General features: G+C 41.7%; 1 protein-coding gene across 6 annotated transcripts in view; it reads left to right on the forward strand.

Moving 5' to 3' along the window:
* The window catches only part of LOC102391160 (phosphatidylcholine translocator ABCB4), a 72,002-nt gene extending 46,857 nt beyond the window's left edge, over window positions 1-25,145 (forward strand). For 5 of the 6 annotated variants that reach the window (XM_044946557.2, XM_025290991.3, XM_025290989.3 and 2 more), the window contains 10 exons: window positions 3,522-3,599; window positions 5,228-5,311; window positions 6,550-6,753; window positions 10,600-10,700; window positions 12,243-12,383; window positions 15,397-15,553; window positions 17,044-17,241; window positions 19,652-19,858; window positions 23,282-23,428; window positions 24,893-25,145. In XM_044946557.2, the coding sequence (XP_044802492.2) occupies window positions 3,522-3,599; window positions 5,228-5,311; window positions 6,550-6,753; window positions 10,600-10,700; window positions 12,243-12,383; window positions 15,397-15,553; window positions 17,044-17,241; window positions 19,652-19,858; window positions 23,282-23,428; window positions 24,893-25,096 (1,521 nt within the window). In that variant the 3' untranslated portion in view covers window positions 25,097-25,145. Of the gene's footprint in view, window positions 1-3,521; window positions 3,600-5,227; window positions 5,312-6,549; window positions 6,754-10,599; window positions 10,701-12,242; window positions 12,384-15,396; window positions 15,554-17,043; window positions 17,242-19,651; window positions 19,859-20,988; window positions 21,319-23,281; window positions 23,429-24,892 lie in introns of those variants that run through there. The other variant, XM_045166377.1, reaches the window with a different exon arrangement.
* Window positions 25,146-27,184: the final 2,039 nt, after the last annotated feature.

Here is a 27,184-nt window from a genome sequence, read left to right on the forward strand (position 1 = left end):
TGATGACCCAGAGGGGTGGGAGAGGGGTTGAGTAGGAAGGAGGCTCAAGAGGGAGGGGATATGTGTATCCTTATATGTATACTTATAGCTGATTAATGCTGTTGTACAGCAGAAACTAACACAACATTGTAAAGCAATTATACTCCAATTTAAAAGTTAAAAAAAATTTAAAAACCCTTAGCTTTGATTTGGAGTTTCCAAATCTTAGACTGAAATGAATTAGACTCAGTTGGCACAAGGCTCTTTGAGAGGGCAGAGTCCTAAGTAGTAGACATTGTGACTTCCCTGGGTGCTAAGTTACATCATGTTACAGGTTGGCCCTCTGCAGACATTCATTGCCAAGGAGAAAAGAGACTTTAATTCACAGGACAACATAAGTCCCATTTAAATGCAACAAGACATAAACTGAAAAAAATCAGTACAACAGCACTCTCTTTTTGAAACCGAAAGTGTTAGTTGCTCAGTTGTGTCCGACTCTTTGCAACCCCATGGACTGTGGCCCACCAAGTTCCTACGTCCATGAGATCATCCAGGAAAGAATACTGGAGTGAATAGTCATTCCCTACTCCGGGGGATCTTCCCGACCCTAGGATTGAATCTGGGTCTCCCGCATTGCAGGCAGATTCTTTACTGTCTAAACCACCTTACTTTTTACATAATATCAAGTAACTTCTCTGATCTTTTCTTCCTTAATTGATGAACTGTTTGAAAGAATGCACATTATATTGCATTTAGATATTTTAGACCTGGCGAAAATGAACTAGTAAACTCTGATTGTACTTGTCTACCTAGACTTTTACCGGTGGCTTTTTGTCTCTTTAACTCAGTGCCTTTCTAGTACAATCCATTAAGTCCACAAAATATTTCTTAGTCACGCCTAGTGTGTTTCTCTTTTGCTATTGTTGAGCCGGTGGTAAAAGTAAGCCAAGCTTTTTGTTGAGGAGCGATTGCCTTGCTGATGGCAACTCAGTGTCCAATGTAGCCACAAGCCCCGGTGTGTTAGGAAGTGGAGCTAGTTACAAACACGTGCTGCACCAACAGTGGACAGATGGCCAGCCCTTGAGCAATCTGCCAGCAAAGGTACTCTAGGAAATTGAACTCTAGGCCTGGACTCCAGAGGCACTGACCACCCATCCTCTCGGCTTAGTGATATGTGCTCCCAAAGAGCACCCCACATGCCTGCACCAACACTCAACGTGGCTGGAGACCCATCCCAGGGCCCCAGAAGCAAGCCCAACTGTGGACATCTGGGCTGCTCTCTATAATTAGAAAGAGGGACGTGTCTGGCAAGGATGCTGGGAGAAGACAAGTAGACTGACCATTGGCTGATCTGAGAGCAGGCAGAGCTGTGACGGGGAAGCAGCAAACTCACTTGGAGCCAGGACTAGAGACATCTGTCTACACCTGGGATCCCCAGCCTCCAAGATCTAATGCTTGATGATCTGAGGTGAAGCTGATGTAATACTAATAGGAATAAAGTGCACAATAAATGTCATGCTCTTGAATCATCCCCAAACCATCTCCCCACCCCATCTGTCAAAAAATTGTCTTCCATGAAACTGGTCTCTGATGCCAAAAAGCTTGGGGACCAATTTTTGTTGTTTTTCAGCCACTCATTCGTGTCTGCTCTCATGTCTGACTCTTTGCAACCCCATGGACTGCAGCATGTCAGGCCTCCCTGTCCTTCACTGTCTCCCAGAGTTTACTCAAACCCATGTCCATTGAGTCGGTGATGCCATCCAACCATCTCATCCTCTGTCACCCCCTTCTCCTCCTGCCCTCAATCTTTCCTAATATCAGAGTCTTTTCCAATGAGTCAGCTCTTTGCATCAGGTGGCCAAAGTATTGGAGCTTCAGCTTCAGCATCAGTCCTTCCAATGAATATTAAGGATGATTTCCTTTAGGATTGACTGGTTGGATCTCCTTGCAGTCCACGGGACTCTCAAGAGCCTTCTCCAGCAACATAAGTCGAAAGCATCAATTCTTTGGCACTCAGCCTTCTTTATAGTCCAACTCTCACATCCATACATGACTACTGGAAAAACCATAGCTTTGACTAGACGGACCTTTGTTGGCAAAGTAATGTCTCTGCTTTTCAATATGCTCTGTACTACAGGAGCCAAAATGCATCCCAACATAGAATTTTGTTACTTGCATTGAAGACCGTTTTGCTTCAAGCATTAGGAACACTCTAAAGGTTGTAATTAAGATGGTATTATTATGCAGATGACACCACCCTACCCTTATGGCAGAAAGTGAAGAGGAACTAAAAAGCCTCTGATGAAAGTGAAAGAGGAGAGTGAAAAAGTTGGCTTAAATCTCAGCATTCAGAAAAATAAGATCATGGCATCTGGTCCCATCACTTCATGGGAAATAGATGGGGAAACAGTGGAAACAGTATCAGACTTTATTTTTTTGGTCTCCAAAATCACTGCAGATGGTGATTGCAGCCATGAAATTAAAAGACACTTACTCCTTGTAAGGAAAGGTATGACCAACCTAGACAGCATATTAAAAAGCAGAGACATTACTTTGCCAACAAAGGTCCATCTAGTCAAGGCTATGGTTTTTCCTGTGGTCATGTATGGATGTGAGAGTTGGACTGTGAAGAAAGCTGAGCACCGAAGAATTGATGCTTTTGAAGGGTGGTGTTGGAGAAGACTCTTGAGAGTTCCTTGGACTGCAAGGAGATCCAACCAGTCCATTCTGAAGGAGATCAGCCCTGGGATTTCTTTGGAAGGACTAAAGCTGAAACTCCAATACTTTGGCCACCTCATGCGAAGAGTTGAGGAAAAGACTCTGATGGAAAAGACTTTGATGCTGGGAGGGATTGGGGGCAGGAGGAGAAGGGGACGACAGAGGATGAGATGGCTGGATGGCATCACCGACTCGATGGACGTGAGTTTGAGTGAACTCCGGGAGTTGGTGATGGACAGGGAGGCCTGGCGTGCTGCGATTCATGGGGTCGCAAAGAGTCGGATATGACTGAGCGACTGAACTGAACTGAACGGATTCTCACTGAGATATTGTCCCTGAGAATTTTGAAAAGGAAGTCTCTTTAAAATGGGTCAGAAGCCAATTTCTAAGACACATTTAAGGATTTTGGTCTTAGGATTCTATTGCATACCAATGATTTACCAGTATATGAATTTTTTATTTTCGTTTTTTTATGGAAGTGGAGTTGATTTACAATGTTAATTTCTGCTGTACAGCAAAATGTTTCTGGTATACATATAAAAACATTTTAAAATATTCTTTCTCATTATGGTTTATCATAGGATACTGAATATAGTTCTCTTTGCTGTGTAGTAGGTCCTTGCTATTAATCTATTCCAGCTGTAATAGCATACCTCTAGCAGCACATGAATTTGAAGTTGGGACTTTGAATTAGTATCTGATCATAGACTTTGTTATTTGAATAGTTGAGTCATATGTAAATATAGAATTCCATGTGAATACATATACTTGTGTTAGAATGCTTGTGATGATTAAGAGAGACAAGAGGCTTTCTTCTTAACCAGGGCTTCACGTTTGGGAAGGCTGGTGAGATTCTCACCACGAGGCTTCGGTTGATGGCTTTTAAAGCGATGCTGAGACAGGTAGGTGTGTGCACCGGAGCAGCTTCTTCCTTTCCTTTCGAGCCTCGCTGTGCTGCCCTCTGTGCCCTGTGCCCCGGGTGTTCGTGCAGGAACTGGTCAGATCCCCGCTAGCTGCTCTAGTCCTTCAGTATCCAAAGACCTCTTAGGGTTTTCATGGGAATAGGCTTAGCTAATGTAATAAATAGGGGCTAGTATGTCCTGACTTTGGGGGCTTATTTTGCAACTCCCTCTATCCACGTGTATACTCTCACTTCAAGGATCTGTCTCTGTTTTCTGGATTCTGTGCAGGCCCTGAGGAGTCACTTGAGACTCCAGGATGCCTTTCTACAAAGGCAACAGTGGTTGGCAGGGTTCTGCCCAACAGTTGACATGACTTACTATGGGCGTCACCAAATGTTGACCATTGAGTTTTGTTTGAGCTCTTCTTCCATGTTAATTCACCTGTTGGTTCACTCAAGCGTCGCTCGCTATGTACCAGATGGTGTGCTGGTCTTTGGGACTATCACATGCATTGTCGGCCCTGTCGGGAGGGTGACAGCTTAGTGCAGGACTTTGTGGGAAGATGTGCAAGCATGAATTCTCTATTTTATAGAGAAGGCTTAAGAGAGGGCCAGAATACTATCCATGTAGTCGACAGGAATTGATGACACTCCGGTTCACAGGAGGGCACAGGGCTCGTATCATATTTTGTGCAAGACTTTTTTCAGTGTCTTTTAAACTGTTTCTATGTAGGGAAAACTATTTTATATGAAACTAAAAGATTCTGTGGATGAGGGGCATATAATGAAAATCACATCTAAGACTTTAAATTTTTAAAATGTATTTATTTATTTATTTTTGGTGGCACCGAGTCTTCATTGCTGTGCAGGCTTTTCTCTAGTTGCTGCAAGAGGGGCCTGCTCTCTGCTTGTGGTGCATGGGCTTCTCATGTTGCGGTGCGCAGACTCTGGGGCACACACGGGCTTCTGCAGTTGTGACTCCCAGACTCCAGAGCACAGGCTCGATAGTTGAGGTGTGCAGGCTTCGTGTTGACCCATGGCATGTGGGATCTTCTTGGACCAGGGATCAAACTCGTCTCCTGCATTGGAAGGTAGACTCTTTACCACTGAGCCACCAGGGAGGCCCTAAGACAGACTCTTTAATCCTTGCTTCAAATAAACAAAACTAAGCATGGTAAGAAACCAGGGCTGATGATCTCATGCCTAGAATTTACAAGAAAGAGCCATGTCCAGCCCAGCTCCACCACCCTTTGTGAGAGGAGTGGCCCGGTCAGGGAGCGGGTGTTGGGAGCACAGGCTGTGAGGAGTGGGTGGATGGACCCGCAGGCACCACGGTCTCAGGTGAAGCTGGTAGCGAGCTCGGTTGCAATCTGGATAAGCCCCGCCCCCACTGCTGTGCTTTCCGGGCACAGCTGGGAGGGGTCCTGTGGGCTCCCAGTGTGTGCTCAGGGCAGGGACCCAGGCTCCCCATCACATGGGAGGTCTCCCCTAAACTCCAACACCCAAGTTCAGAGTGGGTACTTCCTCAGCATTGAGAGTTTGAGCTGTTTCATCCGATTTTTCTCTGCTCGTTTTAATCTGGAACTAAATAAATCTGGAATACATTTAAAGGTGTATTGTGTGCCTTAGGACATGAGCTGGTTTGATGATCATAAAAACAGTACCGGTGCACTTTCTACAAGACTTGCGATGGATGCCTCCCAAGTCCAAGGGGTATGTAGACCTCATTCTACTACTGGTTTTCTTTAACTTGGTTTGGGATAAACATATGGCATAGCTGCCACTGTTAAGCTGCCTCAGCTGCAAATAACAGAAAACTCAAACTTGCCTGAACAACAAAGAGGAAGGTTAGACTTCAAGGCTGATGGATCCATTGGCTCGCAAGTGTCCACAAGGACCCAGGACTCTGTCTGCTGACTCTGAGCAGCTTTCAGTCCTCAGAATTGGCTTCATCCTGAGGCTCCTTCCCTTGTGGCCACAAGGTAGCTTCTGGGAGCAACTGGAGCTATAAGCTTCCTTGTTTTTCATCCAGTGAAAGAGAAGGCATACCTGGACCTCAACCACCAAACCAACACCCTTCCTTTAAATCTAATTTAGATTAATTTGGGTTACATACCCAACCCTGAACCAATAACTGGCTCAAGAGGGTGCTGCCCTCTCCCTGGCTTTCGCCCCCAGCCTTGGAGCTGAGGCCTGTTACACAAAACTCATTGCTTCTGCACAATGCAAGGTGTCACCTATGATGTCCCTATGACATCCCTCATTTTCTGATTGGTGGAAACAGTACTTCATCTTTATGAAGGCTTTCCAGGAGATGGTCTCTTAGGATCTGTACCCTTTGCAACTGATGGTCTCTTGGAGCTCATGAACCTCACTCTTATACATGTGAAGCAAACAGGCTTTAAAATGACCAGAGTGTACAAGGTTTATTTCCTCTTTAAACATTGCCTTCAGGAAAAAGTGTATGTGCCCCATAGCCTCTCCCCAAAGCAGAGCAGTGATGACTTGGTTCTGTGATGCTGAATCCATGTGGTCAGGAAAGGAGTGAGAGTTGAAAGGCACAGACGGAGAATAACCTGCAGAGCCTCCCAAGTGATGCATGAGACTACTTTGGGAACCTGATGTGAAGAGCCAACTCATTAGATGCTGGATAAGATTAAGGACAGGAGGAGAAGGGGGTGATAGAGGACTAGATGGTTGCGTGGCAGCATAGACTCGATAGACATGAGTATGTGCAAATTCTGGGAGATAGTAAACGACAGGGAAGCCTGGCATGCTGCAGTCCATGGGGTCACAAGAGTTGGACACGACTGAGCGACTAAACAATAACAACAATCTTGGGTTTATTGTAATGAAAGAGAGCAAATGTTAGCACAGGCATAAATCCCTGTCTCATGGCTCACAGGTCTGAAACTTAAAATACAGCTCCCTCTCTTCTTTTGCTCATCCAGGCCACTGGGACCAGGTTGGCTCTGATTGCACAGAATACAGCTAACCTTGGAACTGGTATTATCATAGCATTCATCTACGGTTGGCAATTAACCCTTTTGCTGTTATCGGTTGTTCCAATTATTGCTGTATCAGGAATTGTTGAAATGAAATTGCTGGCTGGAAATGCCAAAAGAGATAAAAAGGAACTGGAAACTGCTGGAAAGGTGGGTCAAATAAGGCTTCAGCTGATATAAGTATGGTTGTTAAGACATGGGTTTTATTTGATTGATTTGTTACGACATGCATGTTTTGATAATGTTAGTGCTCTCCACAACTAATAGTGGTCAACACTGAGTATGAAATATCTTACTGTGTCAATGCCTAGAACTTGAAAATGGGATAATTAATGTAAAACTTTTAGCATATAGAAAGTGCTATATTCAGAAAATTTCTGAGTTTTCAGAGTTCATTTTACATTTTACTTTGTACACTGATGCCATTGTTAGGACAAAGGTTACCCCTGTTTTACAGATGAAGAGTCCTTAAAGAAGAGAAATATAAGTGTATTGTTCTAAGTAGACAGTCCTGTTCTTGGTTGTGATTTCTGTAGTTAAGCTAGGCAGCCACCAGAGGGCAGTAATGCTCAGCTTTGTAATGGCAATTGGGCACACGCTTAAACTTGGACCTTACTTTGAACCAGTTATTGTTCTAAGTATTTCTATGACCCAACTCATCCTCACAAGAATCCTATGAGTCAAGTACTAATGTTTTGCCAATTTTACAAATGCGGAACTCAAGAATGAAACAAGTTAAAGGCATGGCTGGGATTCAAGTCCTGGTCTACTTCAAAGTTTTTTACTATATAGCCTCTTCATATGGGTTTAAATGTGTCTAAACCTACATTTTATTTACACATACATGTATTTAAATGTAAGTGTAGACAACAACCAGGAATTTTTTTACCCTTATGTAAACAGTATGCTACATTGAAACATTAAGAGGTGAAGAAATAGTGAAGACTGTGATGTAGTTTCTATAGCACAGCATTTGCAAAACCTTTTCACAGACAATACTGCCTAGGCCTTAATACAGTTATGGTTACTCGAGGTGGGGCAGATAGCATGTCTCGCTCATGGGGAAGAAGGGCAGTCAGCATGATTCCCAGCCTGCAGCTCTCAGGTATCCAGAGTCCTGGAAGACCCCCTTGGCTGCTGGCCGTGCCTCCTTTATGGCGTCATTTCCTTGTTTCGTTTGTCACCACTAAACACCATCCCATAGTGTTTGTCTCCTTTCTCCTGAACCCTACTGCTTTTCACATTTCAGAAGGGAAATTGTCAGTAGGTAGAATGAAGATCATTTTTTCTTAGACCAGTTACATGGAAGAAAACATCTTGAATCTAGTTAATAGAGCCTTACTTCTGTTAAAAATGGCTAATGACATTGAGAGTTGCCAGAGTTTTCTGGCAGGAGCAGGGCTGTTAGAATGGAACAGCTCGGTGAACAAAACGCCACCCTTGATCATCCGTCCTGGCCTTGTAACCGCTCATTATATCATACTGGAGAAGATCCCCCACTTCTCTGGCCTTCAGTTTTCACTTATATAATGTGAGAAATTGTACCAGATAATGTCCCAGGTTCCTTTCAGCTACTACTCTGTTGTTTCAGGGATAAGAGGATGAACAACTCACATTGACCAGTCTGAAATATTTTTAGTAGCTACTTTAACCTAATAAGGGTTTTTTTGTTGTTGTTGTTGTTTTAATGAGAGGTTAGAAATTGTAAATGTTAATTATCAGCAATTCAATCATATTTAAATTTGGTTTACTCTGTCAACTCCTGATTAACCCAAAATGAGGGTTAGAAAGGTCTTGGAATTTCTGCCCGCCCCCCCCCCCACCCCTGCCTTCTGCTCTTCTGCCACATCACTGGTTTGTTTTTTTTTTTTAAAGTTTTCATTGACCTGTGTGCAGATTAGTCATGGTTCAGGAACATGGGGACTTGGGATAATTTCCCATTTTCATTTTCCAAAAAAGGCTTAGCAATGAGGGTGCTGGTTGCTGGACTGGGAAGAGGGGAAGGAGGCTGTTTAGTCACCCTCTTGACTCAGGCCCTGCCTGCCGACTGAGATAAGGCCTACTGAACCAGCATGAATCCTCGAACCACTTAATCCAGGGACCAGAAAATGAGAAGTTGAGTGAAAATCCTAACAACTAGTTTCTCCTTGTGTAAATTACAAAGCAGGGAAAGTAGAAGAGCATAATGGGTTAAGAGCAGGGACTTGGCATCAAATAGCCTGGTAGGGAATCCTATCCCACCTACTCATGAACTCTGGAGCCTTAGGCAAGTCACTTCTCTGCTCTGTGCCTTGGCTCCTCACCTGTGCAAACAGGAATAAGAACACGGACCTCACAGGGTTGTCACGTGAGGTAATATCTGGCACAGAATAAAAGCCAATCTGCATTCTCTATTCTGGGGCTTCCAAGGTGGTTCAGCAGTAAAGAATCCACCTGAAATTTGGGAGATGCAGGAGATATGGGTTTGATCCCTGGATTGGAAAGATTCCCTGGAGGAGGAAATGGCAACCCACTCCAGTATTGTTGTCTGGGAAATCCCATGGACAGAGGAGCCAGGCGGGCTACAGTCCATGGGGTTGCACAGAGTCAGACATGACTGAGCACGTTCTCTATTCCAGCTGTGATTACTGCTAGATGTTTCATTTATAATAAAGATAAAAGGCTCTTCAGCTTGAAGTATTTCTTTCATCAGGTTCCAGAAGCTGAGAACTGAGATAAAAGTCTCCAACCTAAGATTTCATTTCATTTCATTCATTTCATTTTTATCTCATGTTCCTTGTGCCAATGGTTTAGATGAATCAACTGCAGAACTCTGATTTAAGCTAAATAGCAGAGTCACCGACAATTAACTTTAGTCAGGGGTGGTTTAGCTGTCACAATCAGAAAACCGCTCTGGCAGGTTTGGGTCAAAGGGTTTGCTATAAGGACATGCAGGAGTGTGGGGAACACAGACAGCTGATGGTAACTGCAGGGTCCCCAGCGGCTCCTCTCTTAGAGCCACTAGCTCTCTCATCTCTGAGTCTGTCTACACATTTGTTCTGTTCCTCAGTTGCTGAATATTTGGCCAGCTTCCTACGCATGCCCTGGTGACCTTAACCTCTGTATCTGCAGGGCCTCCCAAGTCACAGAGTTGCCTTCAAGTGCAGAAACTAAATCCAAGTGGCCTAAATCGGTCAGATGTCTGTCCTGGTTTCATCATTAAGGCCAGGTCATGGTGTTTGCAACTGGAATGTTCTCAAACGAGGATAAGCATTTTCTTTCCGAAGCAGTGTACCTTAGGGAAGAAATGATTGCACCTTCAGTAGGCCCTTAGAAATCACTTGGGGTTTCTCAGGTGGCTCAGTGGTAAAGAACCCCGCCTGCCAACACAGAAGACTCAGTCCCTGAGTTCGGGAGATCCCCTAGAGGAGGAAATGGCAACCCACTCCAGTATTTTTGCCTGGAGAATCCCATGGTTAGAGGAGCCTGGCAGGCTACAGTCCATGGGGTCGCAGAGAGTCGGACACGACTGAAATGACTTAGCATGATTATCTCTTCTAAGATCCTTACCCTATAAAGAAAGCAAAGTCACAGAGGGGTTGGACTAAAGCCAGTCAAGTAACTGCCTGGTGGCAAGGCTGGGAAGAGAATTAGGTTTCATGTCCAGACCACTGTTCTTGCCCTAAGCTGATCTGTGTCTCAGCATAGGGCATAGGAAGGCTTGCCCACCATACATAAGAGCACAACCAGTGGTGCTTTGAAGATGCCCCGGGATTCTCACAGAGCTTGTCATGAATAACACATTATGACCGTGCTCTACAAACTGAAGGAACTGAAAACTCATCAATGCAAGCTTTGGAGTTCTTTGGACCAAGCCCTGAGACTTATTTATATATAATATATTCTATATATAATAAATACATGTATATTTATTATTTATTTATTTCAGAAGTATTATTATTTATTATTTCAGAAGTAAAAACCCCACTTCTAATCAAGGTCTGTTCTATGTTACAGATTGCAACAGAGGCAATAGAAAATATTAGGACAGTTGTATCCTTGACCCAAGAAAGAAAATTTGAATCCATGTATGTTGAAAAATTGTATGGAGCTTACAGGTAATGAGCATATGATTGTTACTAAGAACCTTGTATTATTGATTGCAATTTTTAGGCCGAATTTTTGATTGCAGTTTTTATTGCTGCTGCAAACAATGATAAGATTATAAGGATGACCTTTTTTCAATAATTATCTCACTGAAAACAAGTAATTTTTTGATGCAGTTGGACTATAGGATTGGATTTTTACATCTCTTATAAAAATAGTACAGTTGGGTCTCTGAGAGCTAACAGGAACAGAGGGCTACACAAGTACTTTTTTTTTTTTTTTTACCAGTGCAGGCAACATAAACAACCCATCTGGTGATTCAGGGTAAATATTCTTTTAGGCAGTTGCTCAAGCCTTTATTTTCTTTGGATTGTGTAAGATTAAACCAAAGATGAGACTTGCTTTGGGGTTAAAGTGTTTCCCTTGTTCTCTGGATGAGGGCCAGATCCATCCTATCCTGAAAACAAAGACACACAGTCTGTTTCTCTCGTTTATTTTTGAGCAACTCAACAAACCTCCAGCATCTGTCTGCCACTTGTTTCCAACTAGGGTCCGTTCTCATGAATGGATATATTTTAGCACTAACAGAACCGAACACAAGCTGAATCACAACTTTGTGGACTAGAACAGTGGTTTTGAACACTTACATATTTGGACAGAGATAGTTGTGAATTTCTCAGTGTATCCACCTTCTTAGTTATGCATACTTCACATAGTGACATTTTTCTGTCCCTTTGACGTTTGACATACATGTCAGGAGCGCTGTAAATTGTTCAGTACCATTAAGTATTGTAATACTATGCTTACAGCACATAAGTTATACTTTGTATAGCCAAATAAGTAATACTTTTAATTTTCCCTCTTGCCAAGTGCCTTCCTTCTAATCTGAAAGTAAATGAATTACTATTCTTTTGGAGGATTTATAATAATGAAGTGTAATAAAGTAGCGAAACTAGTAGAGGAAAGCATGAGGTCTAATTAGAAATGGTGTAGAACAAATTGTGTTTGGGCTGGTGGGATCCAGTTCCAGGAAGAAGTTCTGGTGTGCCTACGTGGACCTCACTGACCCTACTTTTCCGAATCCAAAACAAGAACAGACTATAATCCAAAACATAAAAGACTATAACTAGTCACAGAAGACGAGATAATAATATTAGACAATCGAATTTAGACAACTCAAACTTTAGTCTTAACTCTGACATCCTTTATTTTTGACACAATAATCATGTTTATACCATGTGTTGAATGTCTCAATTACTAGATATTCATGTGTAATAAGAATAGCAACTATCATTTGAACATTCTCTGTGAGCTAGGCACTGTGCTAGACATTCATATCGTCTATTTAGATCTCAAAGCGGTTTTGTATATCCTGGTCATCCCCCTCTTACAAATCAGAAAACTGATATATACAGAGGTTAAATCAACCTCCTCTGATTATAACTGGGAGCAGAATTTAACGGGTAGACTAAAGTTAGAAGATGTGCTGTTTGTATAACCCAGTGTTAAAGAGGCTGAAGAGATGGTTACAGATATATTAATTTGCTTTTCAGGAATTCTGTGCGGAAGGCACATGTCTATGGGATTAGTTTTAGTATTTCACAAGCATTTATGTATTTTTCCTATGCTGGTTGTTTTCGATTTGGTGCCTATCTCATCGTAAATGGACACATGCGCTTCAGAGATGTTATTCTGTAAGTAATCTTTTAAATTTATTGAGATTATTCCATAACAGAGCTTCAGTAGGTCTATTCAAAACTTTGTAGTAGACTGAAAAACTAATTTATGATGAAGCCACAGAGTTGAATCTACTCTAGAAACTGGATGTTGTCAGTACTCCAAGGATAGTTTCATTTATCGAATGGACTGAAGTCAACCAAGCTAGTGAACACGATCATAAACCAGACTTCTAGTAATACATAGGACAGGAGGATAGCCGGTATTCTCAATGTGGAAATAAAACATAGTTAGAAAACTGCGAGAGGTTAAATAGCTTACCATTTATGGGCAACCAAAGATGGCCTTGCCAGTGGGATAGGAATGCATGACTGAAATCTGGGAAAGACTCTCTTCCCTAACCAGACCTGGGATGACCCTGCCCACTCTTGCCTCTTAGCCTTCCTATTGTCTTAGTTTCCAAGGCTAACCAATGGTCTTTCAAAATATGCCAAATACATTCAATTAGGTTGCAGTCTAGTCTTGCCAAGGGGAAGCTATTCTTTTAAGATCACTTGGGATATTTCTGGTGTGATGGGATGATTTTTAAAGCAGTAGCAAACAACTTTAAAAAAAAAAAAAAACAGGGTCAAGACAGACAAAGCAAAAGAGTTTACAAGCTGTTCTTCTGTTTTCATCCAAAATTAAAATAACCATGAAAAAGGAATATATATCTTTGCATCAGTCAGGATCCTAGCAGGGACAAATGGTCTTAACAAAGTACGGGGTCTCTCTAATTAGGAGAGTAGCATTGACATATATAAATGACCATGTATAAAATAGATAGCTAGTGGGAGGCTGCTGTATAGCACAGGGGGCTCAGCTCGGTGCTCTGTGATGATCTAGAGGGGAGGGGTGGGGTGGAGGAGGGAGCTCAAGAGGGAGGGGATATATGTATACATTGTTGTACAGCAGAAACTAACACAACATTGTAAGGCAATTATCCTCCAGTTAAAAAAATTAAGGGTCTATTTTTAAAGGTGTGAGATGTATAACCCAGCAGCAGTGCCTAGCTAGGAACCACCAAGATGTTACTTAAGCCTAAAGGGCAAGAAGAGGGAGGGATTTTCAGAACCCAGCATGCGGTGTTGGGGGGAACACCACAACTGTCCACCGCAACACATGCCAACACAACACATGCCCTGGCCCCTCTCCTCCAGCCTCCATCCCTGCTTTGCTGGTCCTTGCCAAACGCCATCAGGAGCCAGAGGAGCAGACCCTGTAGGTCAGCCTCCAAGGCACAGAGGAAGGAGGATGGCGTCAGGTAGAGATGGAGAGTGGAAAGTGGTTTCAGAGAGACAGATGCAAACAGCCAGTTGGGAATTACCACTTGGAGTATGCATACTGTCTAGAAAAATACTATCGAAGAAATTGGGCCTGCTTTTGAAAGCTGTCTTATTTTTATCTTTAAAATGTTAAATTCTGGGTAATTGAAAGATAGCCTTTAAAGTCTTTCATACTAAGGCTGCATTGCAGGCTCTATAGGAAAGCCAGGCAGCTAGCTATGGGTGAGCTGTTCATCTCTCTTTGGAAATTTGATTTTTGGTAATCAGCCTTCTCAGGTATTTACATGAATACTCTACCCACCATCCCCAGCCTCGTGTACTTAAAACACACTTTAATAATTAGGTTTATACTTTGCTGCACAGCAATAATTAACGCAATCTTGTAAAATCAACTATACTTCAATTTTTTAAAAAGAATTTAAAAATAGAAAAAAATTAACTTACAAACCAAAACAAGAAGCCAAGTGCCATGATACCCAGTCCAGAATTATCTAATCTGTATCAGGGTACAGAAGCAAAGCAGAGAAGATTCAGTGCATGGAGTTTGATTCAATTTGATTCAGGTTTTTTCAAGCTTGTGGAACTTCAGTCTCACTTATTTGAATGTAGCTCAAAGAGACAATACAAACAGCTTAAAAAAAAACAAAACACCTTAGAAGTTCGGGGGAAATTTTTTTTAAGTTCTCCATTATTATTAGAGATCTTCCTACACTCCTCTTTCTTTGGGGAGCTCTGATGCCAGAAGTAAATAGCTTTGTAAATGGCACTAATTGTAAAGAACCCACCTGCCAATGCAGGAGACATTAAGGGATGCAGTTTCGATCCCTGGGTCAGGAAGATCCCCTGGAGGAAGGCACAGCAATCCACTCCAGTATTCTTGCCTTGAGAATCCCATGGACAGAGGAGTCTGGTGGGCTATGGGGTCACAAAGAGTCGGACATGACTGGGCGACTGAGCATGCACACGCAGATCTCAGAATCTTTAGTTCTTCCTAGATGTTATCATCCATATCCATTCTTTTAACTGGAGAATAGACCTTTGGTTAAGACGATTGCTTTTTGAGGGTTGTAGCAATAGATGTTTTACTTATAAGAGAAAAGCTGTTTGTAGTAGAGGCTTATTTTGCCTAATAAGAATTCTTTAAGCATAGTGCCGATGATTATTGTTTGCCAGTGGAGAGGTGGGGAGTGGGGGTGTGGAAGCCACTGTCTGGAGGTCAGGGCTGTAGAGTCAGGAGGAAGTCTCGCTCCTGATCTGGTCCTGATCAAGTCCCTTCAGCACCCAGAGCTCCAGTTCCCTCAACTCTAAACAGGGTATGCAGCTAATCAGTAGAATTACCTGAGAATTATCAGTAGAATTATCACAACTCGGATTCTCTGATCAGGAACTTCTGGAGAGAAAAGGACTTTACAAAGTTCCATGAAATCCAGGAAATGAGAAGTCCTGAAGGAAGTCAGAGCATGCTTAGTTGTGTCCAACTCTTTGTGACCCTATGGACTGCCATACGCCAGGCTTCCCTGTCCTTCAGTATCTCCCAGAGTTTGCTCAAGTTCATGTCCATTGAGTCGGTGATGCCATCCAACCATCTCATCCTCTGTCATCCCCTTCTCCTCCTGCCCTCTGTCTTTGCCAGCATCAGGGTCTTTGCCAATGAGTCAGCTCTTTTATATAAACTAATTTTCAAAATTCCTCTGCTTCCATCTAGGGTGTTCTCAGCGATTGTGTTGGGCGCCGTGGCTCTAGGACATGCTAGTTCCTTTGCTCCAGACTATGCTAAAGCCAAGCTGTCTGCAGCCCACTTATTCAAGCTGTTTGAAAGACAACCTCTGATTGACAGCCACAGTGAAGAAGGCCTGAGGCCCGTGAGTTCCTTGCTGTCTCATGAGCACTTGGTTAATTTTTTCCTCAAGGTTTTCTGTCTGCTAGACCATGTCGGCTGGAAAAAAAGAAAAAAAGCACAGTGTGAGAGTTGTGAGTTAAGTTTTATTTGGGGCAAAATGAGGCCAATAGCCAGGAGACAGCACCTCAGATAGCTCTGAGAGACTGCTCCAAAGAGGTGGGGGGAACGTCAGTATTCCATTTGATTTTACTGAAGGGGGTACCTGCTGTCAGGCACATATTTTGGCAGAGGTTTTCTGCTAGTCACAAGTAACAGATGTCTCTGCTAATGATTTTAGTGCTTTTCTAGTTATGAGATGATGCAAGAAACTGGGTTCATAAAATTCTCTCCTGAAAATGTCTGTCTGCTGGCCTGTTCTGCCAGTGTTTTCCCAGAGCATAGGGTGCCTCATTCCTGATCTCTGCCCTGAACTCCTTTCAGGGGGTGTTGAAGGTCAGCGGCTGCAGCAGTTTGTGGCTTAGCCCTTGTAGATGAGAGGCAGATGTCAAGTGGCAATCGTAACCGCAGGATACATTTGTAGTGATTACGCTGACATTGACTTCACTAGCTTTGTGATGGTTACAGGGCCAATAATATTTGGCCAACTTTCCTGGCATTTTCAAATTTCATAGGGGGTTGCAAGGATTCTGAAGTTGAGCACATCAAAAGTAAAAAAAAAACAACAACCAAATATCCAGATGTACTAGAACTAAATAATTTCCATGAAAATTGAATCATCTGCAGGGAAGGTATGTGGCTTTAATACTGTGAGTAACTGCATTAGCAATTTGGCTTTCATCACCTACTATAATGCTGCTGCTGCTGCTAAGTCGCTTCAGTCGTGTCCGACTCTGTGCGACCCCATAGACAGCAGCCCACCAGGCTCCTCTGTCCCTGGGATTCTCCAGGCAACTGGAGTGGGTTGCCATTTCCTTCTCCACCTAGTATAATGACTGTGTTATAAATGGTAAGATGGCTACTTTATTCAGTGTAGGAGGATAAAATTACTGCACCAAGTGAATGAGTTAAAGAGGCCGCAGGGCTTGAGTTAAGGGCTATCCACCAAGACTGCTCTAAATCCCCACCCCTTTGAGCCTTGAGCCATTGACTTGGCTTCTGCTGCAAAATTATCATTTGGGAACACTAAGTATTTGTCTTCAGTTACCCAGAAATTTTGAGTTTAGACAACAACACTACAACTCTCTTTACTCTAACCTGAACCCCTGGTTCCCATATTCATTTTGTATATATAACAACTCTAAAATATGACTCTCTTTAACCTGTAGCCCTGGTTCCCATCTTCATTTTATAACAACTTGCTACCAATACTAACTGGTGCTACTACTTGTACTGAACACAGATTTTATGTGACTCTGCTGTAGTGTCTGTTAAAGCCTCCTTGAATTTATACTTTTTATTCCAATGATTTATCAGACTAATTATAAGAGCAATATAAACATACCTATTTTTTAGGATAAGTTTGAAGGGAATGTGACACTTAATGAAGTTGTGTTCAACTACCCCACCCGGCCAAATGTGCCTGTGCTTCGGGGGCTGAGCCTGGAGGTGAAGAAGGGCCAGACGCTGGCCCTGGTGGGAAGCAGCGGCTGCGGGAAGAGCACGGTCGTCCAGCTCCTGGAACGATTCTATGATCCCTTGGCTGGCACAGTGGTGAGCATGCTTTCTGACATCAGTTCAGTTCAGTTCAGTTGCTCAGTCATGTCCGACTCTTTGCGACCCCATGAATCGCAGCACGCCAGGCCTCCCTGTGCATCACCAACTCCCAGAGTTCACTCAAACTCACATCCATTGAGTTGGTGATGCCATCCAGCCATCCCATCCTCTGTCGTCCCCTTCTCCTCCTGCCCCCAATCCCTCCCAGCATCAGAGTCTTTTCCAGTGAGTCAACTCTTCGCGTGAGGTGGCCAGAGTACTGGAGTTTCAGCTTTAGCATCATTCCTTCCAAAGAAATCCCAGGGCTGATCTCCTTCAGAATGGACTGGTTGGCTCTTCTTGCAGTCCAAGGGACTCTCAAGAGTCTTCTCCAACACCACAGTTCAAAAGCATCAATTCTTAGGCACTCAGCTTTCTTCACAGTCCAACTCTCACATCCATACATGACCACAGGAAAAACCATAGCCTTTCTGAGATCAGTAACCTGATTTAAGGCACTATCGGGCAAGACCTATAATCTTAATGAAAAAATGACCCCATTCTGTGGATCCCAAACTGGTGCCCACAGTCAGACAAATATATGGGGACAGTCGGGTAGAATATCTGGAACTGAGTGGAGTTCAGAAAGGACTGTGGCAGATTCATTTAGATATTTGGCAAAACTAATACAATTTTGTAAAGTTTAAAAATAAAATAAAATTAAAAAAAAAAAAGGAAGGACTGAGTATGACGTTGATCTCTACCCCACCCTGGACTCTTTGCACCAGCCGGATCCCCCTGCGTGAACATACATTCGCTTCCTGGGTTATAAAGGTAACCACACACTCCTGCCAGAGTTCTAAGCAGATTCCCAGACTCCCCTCCCTTCTGCTTGGCCATCTCTCTAACCCTGAACTTAAGGCTCTCTTTGATCCTTACCTCCAGGCCTCTAATATTTGGCTTTTAGCATTGATGTTGTTGGTGTCTAATCCCTGGCCCTCTTCGAGCGGAAGTGTGGCTCTTACCAATAATGCCTGCATCTCCCATTACCTTGGGATGGTACCCACCGACCTGGCCCAGGGAACCAACCCGTGTAGACAGTCACCAGAACGTTAAACCTTCTTGAGTTGTTTCTTTGGGGGAAAAATCTTACGTTTCCACTGTTACAATTACTATGAAGATATGAATATGGGCAAACCAGCTCAACAGTGCTCTGCAGATATGCTGTGCTAATCCTCCGGTGGGGCTTTCTTTCTTAAAAGGCCAAGACTAGTTGGACTCGTGTATTTCTTCACCGTGTCCTTTGCATTGTGGAAGCTGTTTCCTCACTTAGCACATCACAAGGCTCCTCTAAAAGCATCAGGCCTCCTGCTTCCAACAAACAAAAAATAAAACCACCATCAAAGATAAAGATCCTACTCTTGAGCTTGTCCACTTTCAGCTGAGCTCTTGTCCTTGTGTGTTAGTCACTCAGTCCTGTCCAACTCTGTGAGCCCATGGACTGTAGCCCCCAGGTTCTTCTGTCTGTAGAATTTTCCAGGAAAGAATACTGGAGTGGGTTCCCATTCCCTTCTCCAGGGGATCTTCTCGACCCAGGGATTGAACTCCAGTCTCCTGCATTGGCAGGCAGATTCTTTGCCATCTTAGCCAACAGTTAGGGTAGGTAAAGACTGCTAGTTCTCAGGGGAAAGAGAGGTGAGGTGGGTAAGACAGGAGATAGCAGCTTTCAGAATGTGGGGCCCTGCTACTGATCTGCTTTTCTTCCTGGTGTGCCTGGAGAAGGGGCACCGTGTCAAGGTGAAAGGTCAGAGCTGATCAGGCGACAGCAGATATAAGTAGGACACTGCATTGCTTGCTTCTTTTTTTTTTTTAATTAATTGGCTCAGACGGTTAAGCGTCTGTCTACAATGTGGGAGACCAGGGTTCGATCCCTGGGTCGGGAAGGTCCCTGGAGAAGGAAATGGCAATCCACTCCAGTACTATTGCCTGGAAAATCCCATGGAAAGAGGAGCGTGGTAGGCTACAGTCCATGGGGTCACAAAGAGTCGGACACTACTGAGCAGTCTTCACCATAATTTTAATTGGAGGCTAATTACTTTACAATATTGTGGTGAAGGCAGAGGATGGTACACTTGCCTGGATGAAGGCAGACAGGAACAGAGAGAGTAATGTGGAAAGACAGGGCCAAATGTGCTACCGTTTTCCCAGGTAGAATAAGAAAGGGATGGCTGAGTTGCCATTAAAAAAAAATCTTTTTGTTGGCTGTGTGGGTCTTACAGGCTCTTACAGTGTAAGAGCTGACAGGCGGTGAGGCGTGGTATTTCACAAGCTGCCGATGTCCATGTACCACAGTCTCTTAGTAACATACTGCTCAGTTTTGTTGTTGTTGTTGAAGTCCTTCTTACAGTTTGTGGGGTTTGGTTTTCAGCTTCTAGATGGTCACGAAGCAAAGAAACTCAACATCCAGTGGCTCAGAGCCCAACTTGGAATCGTGTCCCAGGAGCCCATCCTGTTTGACTGCAGCATTGCCGACAACATTGCCTATGGCGACAACAGCCGGCCGGTAACCATGCCTGAAATTGTGAGCGCCGCCAAAGCAGCCAACATCCATCCTTTCATTGAGACCTTGCCCCACGTAAGTGAGCTGGTGACTTCCTGGATGAGGTCGGAATCAACTGCAGACCGTTGTTCCTCCTCCAGCAGGTCCCCAAGTTGGCCTCTGTACTAGCACTGTGACCTTGGACTACACACTGAAGTCCATACCAAGTTTCCTTATTGGTAAATGGAAATATTAGTTGTGGTGTTTATCTTGTACCAATGTCATGGAAAGCAAGTGAGGCAATTGTTAAGTCACCTCGAACTGTTTGCTATGGGCTGCATTCGGACTATAGCTGTTTGCTTTATCCCTTATGGCACTTTTTTAATGAAACATTTTATTTTGAGGTAATTATAGATTCACATGCAGTTGTAAGGAATATGGAGATCATATGTACCTTTGACCTAGTTTTCTCCAATGACATCTTGCAAAAGTGATAAGAGTACTGCAACCATGATGCGAATTTGATACAGCCCACTGACCTTATTCAGAATTTGCCGGTTTTGCTTGTATCCATTTGTACACGTGTATTTAGTTCTCTTCACTTTTATTGCATGTGTAGACTCATATCCACTGCTCCAGTCAGGATATGGAACGTTTTCATCACCACAGATTCCTCATGTTACCTTTCTGTAGACACACCCCTCCTTCTTACTCTCACTCTCCACAACCCCTGGCAACAAATAACTGTTCTCCATTTGTGTCCTACTTTCAGAATGTTATATAACTACATGAGATTAGCATTTTTCAGCTGTAAATCCCTGAAGCTCTTGGGTGTTGACTGTAGTTCATGCCTTTTTATTACTGAATCAGATGGATATATGGTCTGGATCGCCTTTTAAAATTTTTTATTGGGGTATAGTTGGTTTACAGTGTTGTGTTAGTTTCAGGTATACACAAAGTGAATCATATATATATATGATTATACATTATGTATATGTGTGTCTCCACATACACCCAACTTTAGGATTCTTTTCCCATAGAGGCCATTACAGAGTATTGAGCAGAGTTCCATGTGCTGTCCAGTAGGTCATAATTAGTTCTCTCTTTTACATATATAGTGGAGTGCATCTGTCAACCCCAGTCTCCTAATTGAACATCCTCCTCCCCATTCCTCCCTGGTAACCATGTTTGTTTTCTACATCTGTAACTCTATTTCTGTTTTGCAGAGAAAAGAGAATGCTCCTATCACTGTTGGTGGAAACGTCAATTGGTGCAACCACTATGAACAGTATGGTGGTTCCTTAAACTAGAGCTACTGTATGACCTACAGCTTTTTAAACTAGTCACCTATTGAAGCGTATTGAGGTTGTTTCCAGTTGGGCTTTTTAGAGTAAAGCTGCTATAAGTATTTGTGTACAGGTTTTAGTGTGAACCTGAATTTTATTTCTCTGGGATAAATGCCCAGGAGTATAACTGCTAGACCATATGGTGATTGGTTGTTTAATTTTATAAGAAATGGCTAAACAGTTTTCTAAAGTGGTGTTGCCATTTCACATTCCCACCAGCAGGGATGAGGGATATAGTTTCTTTGAATCTTTGCCAGCATTTGCTGTTGCAACTTTTTTTTAAACCATCCTGATAGGTACACAGTAATATCTTATTGTGATTTTAATTTGCATTTCCTAATGGCAGAGGATGTTGAACATTTCTTATATAGTTATTTGCCATCTATATTTCCTCTGTGATGAAATGTCTTTTCATGTATTTCATGTAAAAATGCCTATTTTCTAATTGGATTGTTTTTTACTGTTGAGTGTTGACAGATTTTTATGTTCTACTTACTAGTAAGTCCTTTGTTGGAAATGTAGTTTCCAAATATTTTCTCCTGGTTTATAGTTTTAATTTTTTTCATCCTTTTAACAGGGTCTTTTGCAAAGCTTAAGTTTTTAATTTTGATGAGGTCCAAGTTCATCCTTTATTTCCTTTTACAGATTGTGCTTTTGATGTCAAGTCTGAGAACTCTTTGTCTAGGCCTTGGTCCTAAAGATTTTCTCCACTATTTTCTAAATTTATGGTTTTACAATTTATTTTTCACTATCCACTTTGAGTTAATTTTGTCATAAGTCTGTTTTTCTTTAGTGTTTTATTTCTTTGGAGAGGATCTGTACTCTCCAATTTCCAGTCCCCAACACTCCCTATTTATTACCTCATTTAGCTGCTATCCTCGTTAGTATATAGTGTATATATATTATATAGAGATATATATCCTCGTTAGCTGCCATCCTCATTAGTATAGTGGTGAGTATCCCTGCCTGTTGCACTGGAGACCGGGGTTTGAGTCCCCGACGGGCAGGCAACACAACCTTGGGGATTCCCTGGTGGCTCAGATGGTAAAGTGCCTGTCTGCAATGCGGGAGACCTGGCTTTGATCCCTGGGTTGGGAAGATCCCTTGGAGAAGGAAACAGCAGCCCACTCCAGTACTCTTGCCTGGAAAATCCCATGGACGGAGGAGCCTGGTAAGCTACAGTCCATGGGGTCGCAAGAGTCAAACACGACTGAGCGACTTCACTTTACTTTAGCTGCTGTGACTATAGCCAAATTGCAGTGAAATCAATACGGATTTGAAAACTAAGGTAAGAATTCAGTGACACAATTTTCTGTTAAAAGTAATTTAATCTTATATTGCGTGCTATGTATGTATTTTTTTCTCTTGATTACAAATTCCTTAAGGGCAAGAACAGAGGCAGATTCATATTTATACTTCCCACAGTTCTACCATAACAGGTAGTCAGTAAATATTTAAGTGAATGAATGAATTTAAAAAAGAATAAATTAGGCTCTGTATGGGTCACGTGAATATTTTAAATTAATAATGTTGAACATTGACATGTAACCATTTTAGGACTCCAGTGACAGCAGATGAGGCTTCCCTGGTGGCTCAGATGGTAAAGAATCTGCCTGCAATGCAGGAGTGAAAGAAAGTGTTAGTTGCTCTGTTGTGTTCGACTCTTTGTGATCATTTGGGTTGTAGCCCACCAAGCTCCTCTGTCCATGGAATTCTCCAGGCAAGAATATTGGAGTGGGTAGCCAGTCCCTTCTCCAGGGGATCTTCTGACCTCAGGATGGAACCCAGGTCTCTTGCATTACAGGCAGATTTTTTTTTACTGTTGAGCCACCAGGGAAGCCCATGCAATGCAAGAGACTTCAATCCCTGGGTTGGGAAGATCTCCTGGAGAAGGGAACTGATGTTCAGATAATGACAGGATTTGGACAATGTGTTGCAGGATATGAAATGAAATGAAAACTAAGATCATTAACATTCTAGTTTGATTTTGAAAATGAATGTCACATTAAAAAAATAAATGTACAATGTCGTGGTTGTTATAGAAACTTTATTATTATGTATTTTTTCCTATAATTAGAACTGTCAAGTGTTAAGAAGTAAAAGCTTATTCAATATACTATTAGGATTTTTCTAAACTAGAGCTTTACTAACTCTATTAATGGCTAACTTGCAGAAATATGAAACAAGAGTGGGAGATAAGGGGACTCAGCTTTCCGGGGGACAGAAACAGAGGATTGCTATTGCCCGAGCCCTCATCCGACAGCCCCGCATCCTACTGCTGGATGAAGCCACGTCAGCACTGGATACTGAAAGTGAGAAGGTATGGCTTCCCACTTCATATCCCACTTAATTTATAAAACAAAACTTTTTCGTGCAGTCAATCATGAAAAAAATAAACACAAACAGCTCAATATTTTTAAAGAACTCTGGCCAAAAAAATGGACAGAAGTCCTAGATATTGTTCAAAGAAGACATACAGATGGCTAACAAACACATGAAAAGATGTTCAACATCACTAATTATTAGAGAAATGCAAATCAAATCTACAGTGAGGTATCACCTCACACTAGTCAGAATGGCTATCATCAAAAAGTCTACAAATAAAAAATGCTGGAGAGGGTGTGGGAAAAAAGGAACCCTCCCACACTGGTGGTGAATGTAAACTCAGCCAGCCACAGTGGAGAACAGTATAGAGGTTCCTCAGAAAACTAAAAGTAAAGTTAGCATATAATCCAGCAGTCCCACTCCTGGGCATATATCTGGAAAAAAGCTTGGTTTGAAAGGATATATGCACCCCACTGTTCTTTGCAGCACTGTTTACAATAGCCAAGATATGGAAGCACCTAAATGTCCATGGACAGAGGAATGGATAAAGATGTGTACATATAAACAATGGACTAATAAAACATAAAAGGAATGAAATAATGCTATTTGCAGCAACATGGAGGGACCTAGAGGTTACCGTACTGTCAGTCAGAGAAAGAAATACCATTATATCATGCAAATGTGGAATCTAAAAAATAATACAAAAGAACTTATTTACAAAACAAAGACTCATAGACATAGAAAAAAAACTTATGATTATCCAAGAGGGGAGGGATAAATTAGGAGTTTGATTTTAAAATATATATGCTACTATATATAAAATAGATAACCAAGAACCTACTATGTAGTATAGGCATTTTATTCGACATTTTGTAATAATCTATAATGGAAAATATGAAAAAGGATATATGTAACTGAATCACTTTGCCACATACATGAAACTAACATACCATTGTAAACTATATTTCAATAAAAATTTTAAAAGATAGGTAAGCACAAAAGGAAACAAATATAGACAGCAGTTATTTTGAGGTAAAATATTTTTATTTCATCCCTTCCTTCCAGAATTTTCCAAATTTTCTAAAATGATTACATTTTATACACAGAAAGGACTTTTATTGCACTTTTTGTTTGAATGCCGTAGCATATTAATAATGGAAAAACTGGGAAAATAAAACACTCAAAATTGAAGCAGTTAGTTTAAATTATTTTGTGACTGGTTAGAAAATTTAAAGATTGCGAAGATTATTTAGAGAATACATTTTTATTATAAAGAACATAACTATATGCAAGACGGACTATGTAAAACTCAATACATAAAGCTAAAAATTCAAAGATGACACAAGAAATGAAAGGTAACTTTCTTTTGTATAGATGGTAAAATATTTGGATTTTCTTTACTTTTAAAACTTATTTCTCTAATTTTTAAGGTAAGGCTTCTGTTCTGATTTATTAATAGATTGTCCAAGAAGCCCTGGACAAAGCCCGAGAAGGCCGCACCTGCATCGTGATCGCTCACCGGCTGTCCACCATCCAGAACGCAGACTTGATAGTGGTGATTGAGAATGGCCGAGTCAGGGAGCACGGCACACACCAGCAGCTGCTGGCGCAGCGAGGCATCTATTTCACCATGGTCAGTGTCCAGGCTGGGACACAGAACTGATGAACTCTTGTTATAGTGTATCTTAATAAATTCTGACAAGTTTTTCTGATTTAGAGACTTCTTCTTTTCTAAGTCACCATAAAACATAGGTATGTCTTATTCGAACTTGGAACATCCAATTTGGGGTTGTCTATTATAGCTTTTGACATTTAGTTGTTAAAGGTAACATCTGGCTTGATGCAGTATGAAAACAGCCTGGCTATGAGTTACCAAAAATGTATGGAGAGAATATTACTCACCATAAAAAAAAGTAACACCATTTGCAGCATCATAGATGGACCTAGAGATTATCTTAATAAAACCAGTCATTATCTTAATGTTTCTCAGACAAATACCATATATTATCACTTATATATGGAATCTAAAAAAAAAAAAAATGATACAAATGAACTTATTTACAAAACAGGAAAAGACCCAGACATAGTGAAAGAGGAAGAGGGATAAATTTGGAATCTGGGATCAACAGCAACACACTGCAGCTGCTGCTAAGTCACTTCAGTCGTGTCTGACTCCGTGCGACCCCACAGACGGCAGCCCACCAGGCTCTGCCATCCCTGGGATTCTCCAGGCAAGAACACTGGAGTGGGTTGCCATTTCCTTCTCCACAGAAACACACTACTATATATAAAAATAAACATCGAGGACCTACTGTATAGCCCAGGGAACAATATTCTATATCTTGAAATAATCTATAATGGAAAAGAATCTGAAAAATAGACATGGAAAATAATGGACTCACTTTGCTGTATATCTGGAACATTGTAAATCAACTATATACGAATAAAAAAAGAAAGTAAAAAGTTTAGGTATATAAAACTGTACATTGAAGATGTAATCCGATCCCTATCAAATTATTCATGACATTTTCCACAGAACTAAAATAATCCTAAAATACTTATGGAACCATAAGAGACACAGAATTGCCAAAGCAATTCTTTTCCTTCAGGAAAAGAACAAAGCAGGAGGCCTAACCATTGGCACAAAAACAGACATACGGGTCAATGGAACAGGACAGCCAGCCTAGAGGTAAAACCACACACCTACAGTCAATTAATCTTTGACAAAGGAAGCAAGAATATACAATGGAGAAAAGTCTCTTTCAGCAAGTGGTACTGGGAAAGCTGGACAGCTTCATGTAAACCAATGAAGTTAGAATTCTCCCTCACACTGTAAGTGAAGATAAAGTGGCTTAAAGACAAACATAAACATTACACCATGAGACTCCCTAGAAGGGATCATAGGCAAAACATTCTGACATAATTCATACCAATTTTTTTTTTTAATTTGGCTGCACCAAGTCTTAGTTGTGGCACATGGGATCTTCTATCTTCACTGCGGCATGCGGGATCTTTTTAGTTGCAGCGTGTGGGATCTAGTTCCTCAACCAGGGATTGAACCTGGGCTCCCCTGCATTGGGAGCATGGAGTCTTAGCCACTGGACCACTTGGGAAGTCCCCATACTAGTGTTTTCTAGGTCAGTTTCCCAAGGCAACAGAAGTAATAACAAAAATAAACAAATGGACCTAATCAAATTTACAAACTTTTACAGAATGGGAGAAAATATATGCAAATGATGTGAACAACTAGGGACTGATTTCCAAAATGTACAGCTCTACAACTCGGTAAACAAACAACCCAATCAAAAAATGGCCAGAAGTTCTAAACATTTCTCCAAAGAAGACATATAGATCACCAACAGGCATATGAAAAGATGCTCAACATTGCTAATTATTAGAGAAATGCAAATCAAAACTACAATGAGGTATCACATCACATCAGTCAGAATGGCCATTAAGACCTCTACAAATAACAAATAGTGGAAAGGGTGTACAGAAAAGGGAACCTTCCTATACTGTTGGTGAAAATGTAAATTGGTACAACCACTATGTGCAGAGAGAAGGGCAGCTCAAGAGGGAAGTGATATACGTATACTTATGGTTGATTCACATTGTTGTACTGCAGAAACCAACACATTATAAAGCAATTTTCCCCCAATTAAATATTTTTTAAAAGAAAAAAAAAAAACCCAAATGATTCTAAGTGTGCTGATAATCAAGTCAACACTTGTACTAGTGAGTATAAAGGTCT

This window comes from Bubalus bubalis, chromosome 8, assembly GCF_019923935.1.
Source record: "Bubalus bubalis isolate 160015118507 breed Murrah chromosome 8, NDDB_SH_1, whole genome shotgun sequence".
Lineage (NCBI taxonomy): Eukaryota > Metazoa > Chordata > Mammalia > Artiodactyla > Bovidae > Bubalus > Bubalus bubalis.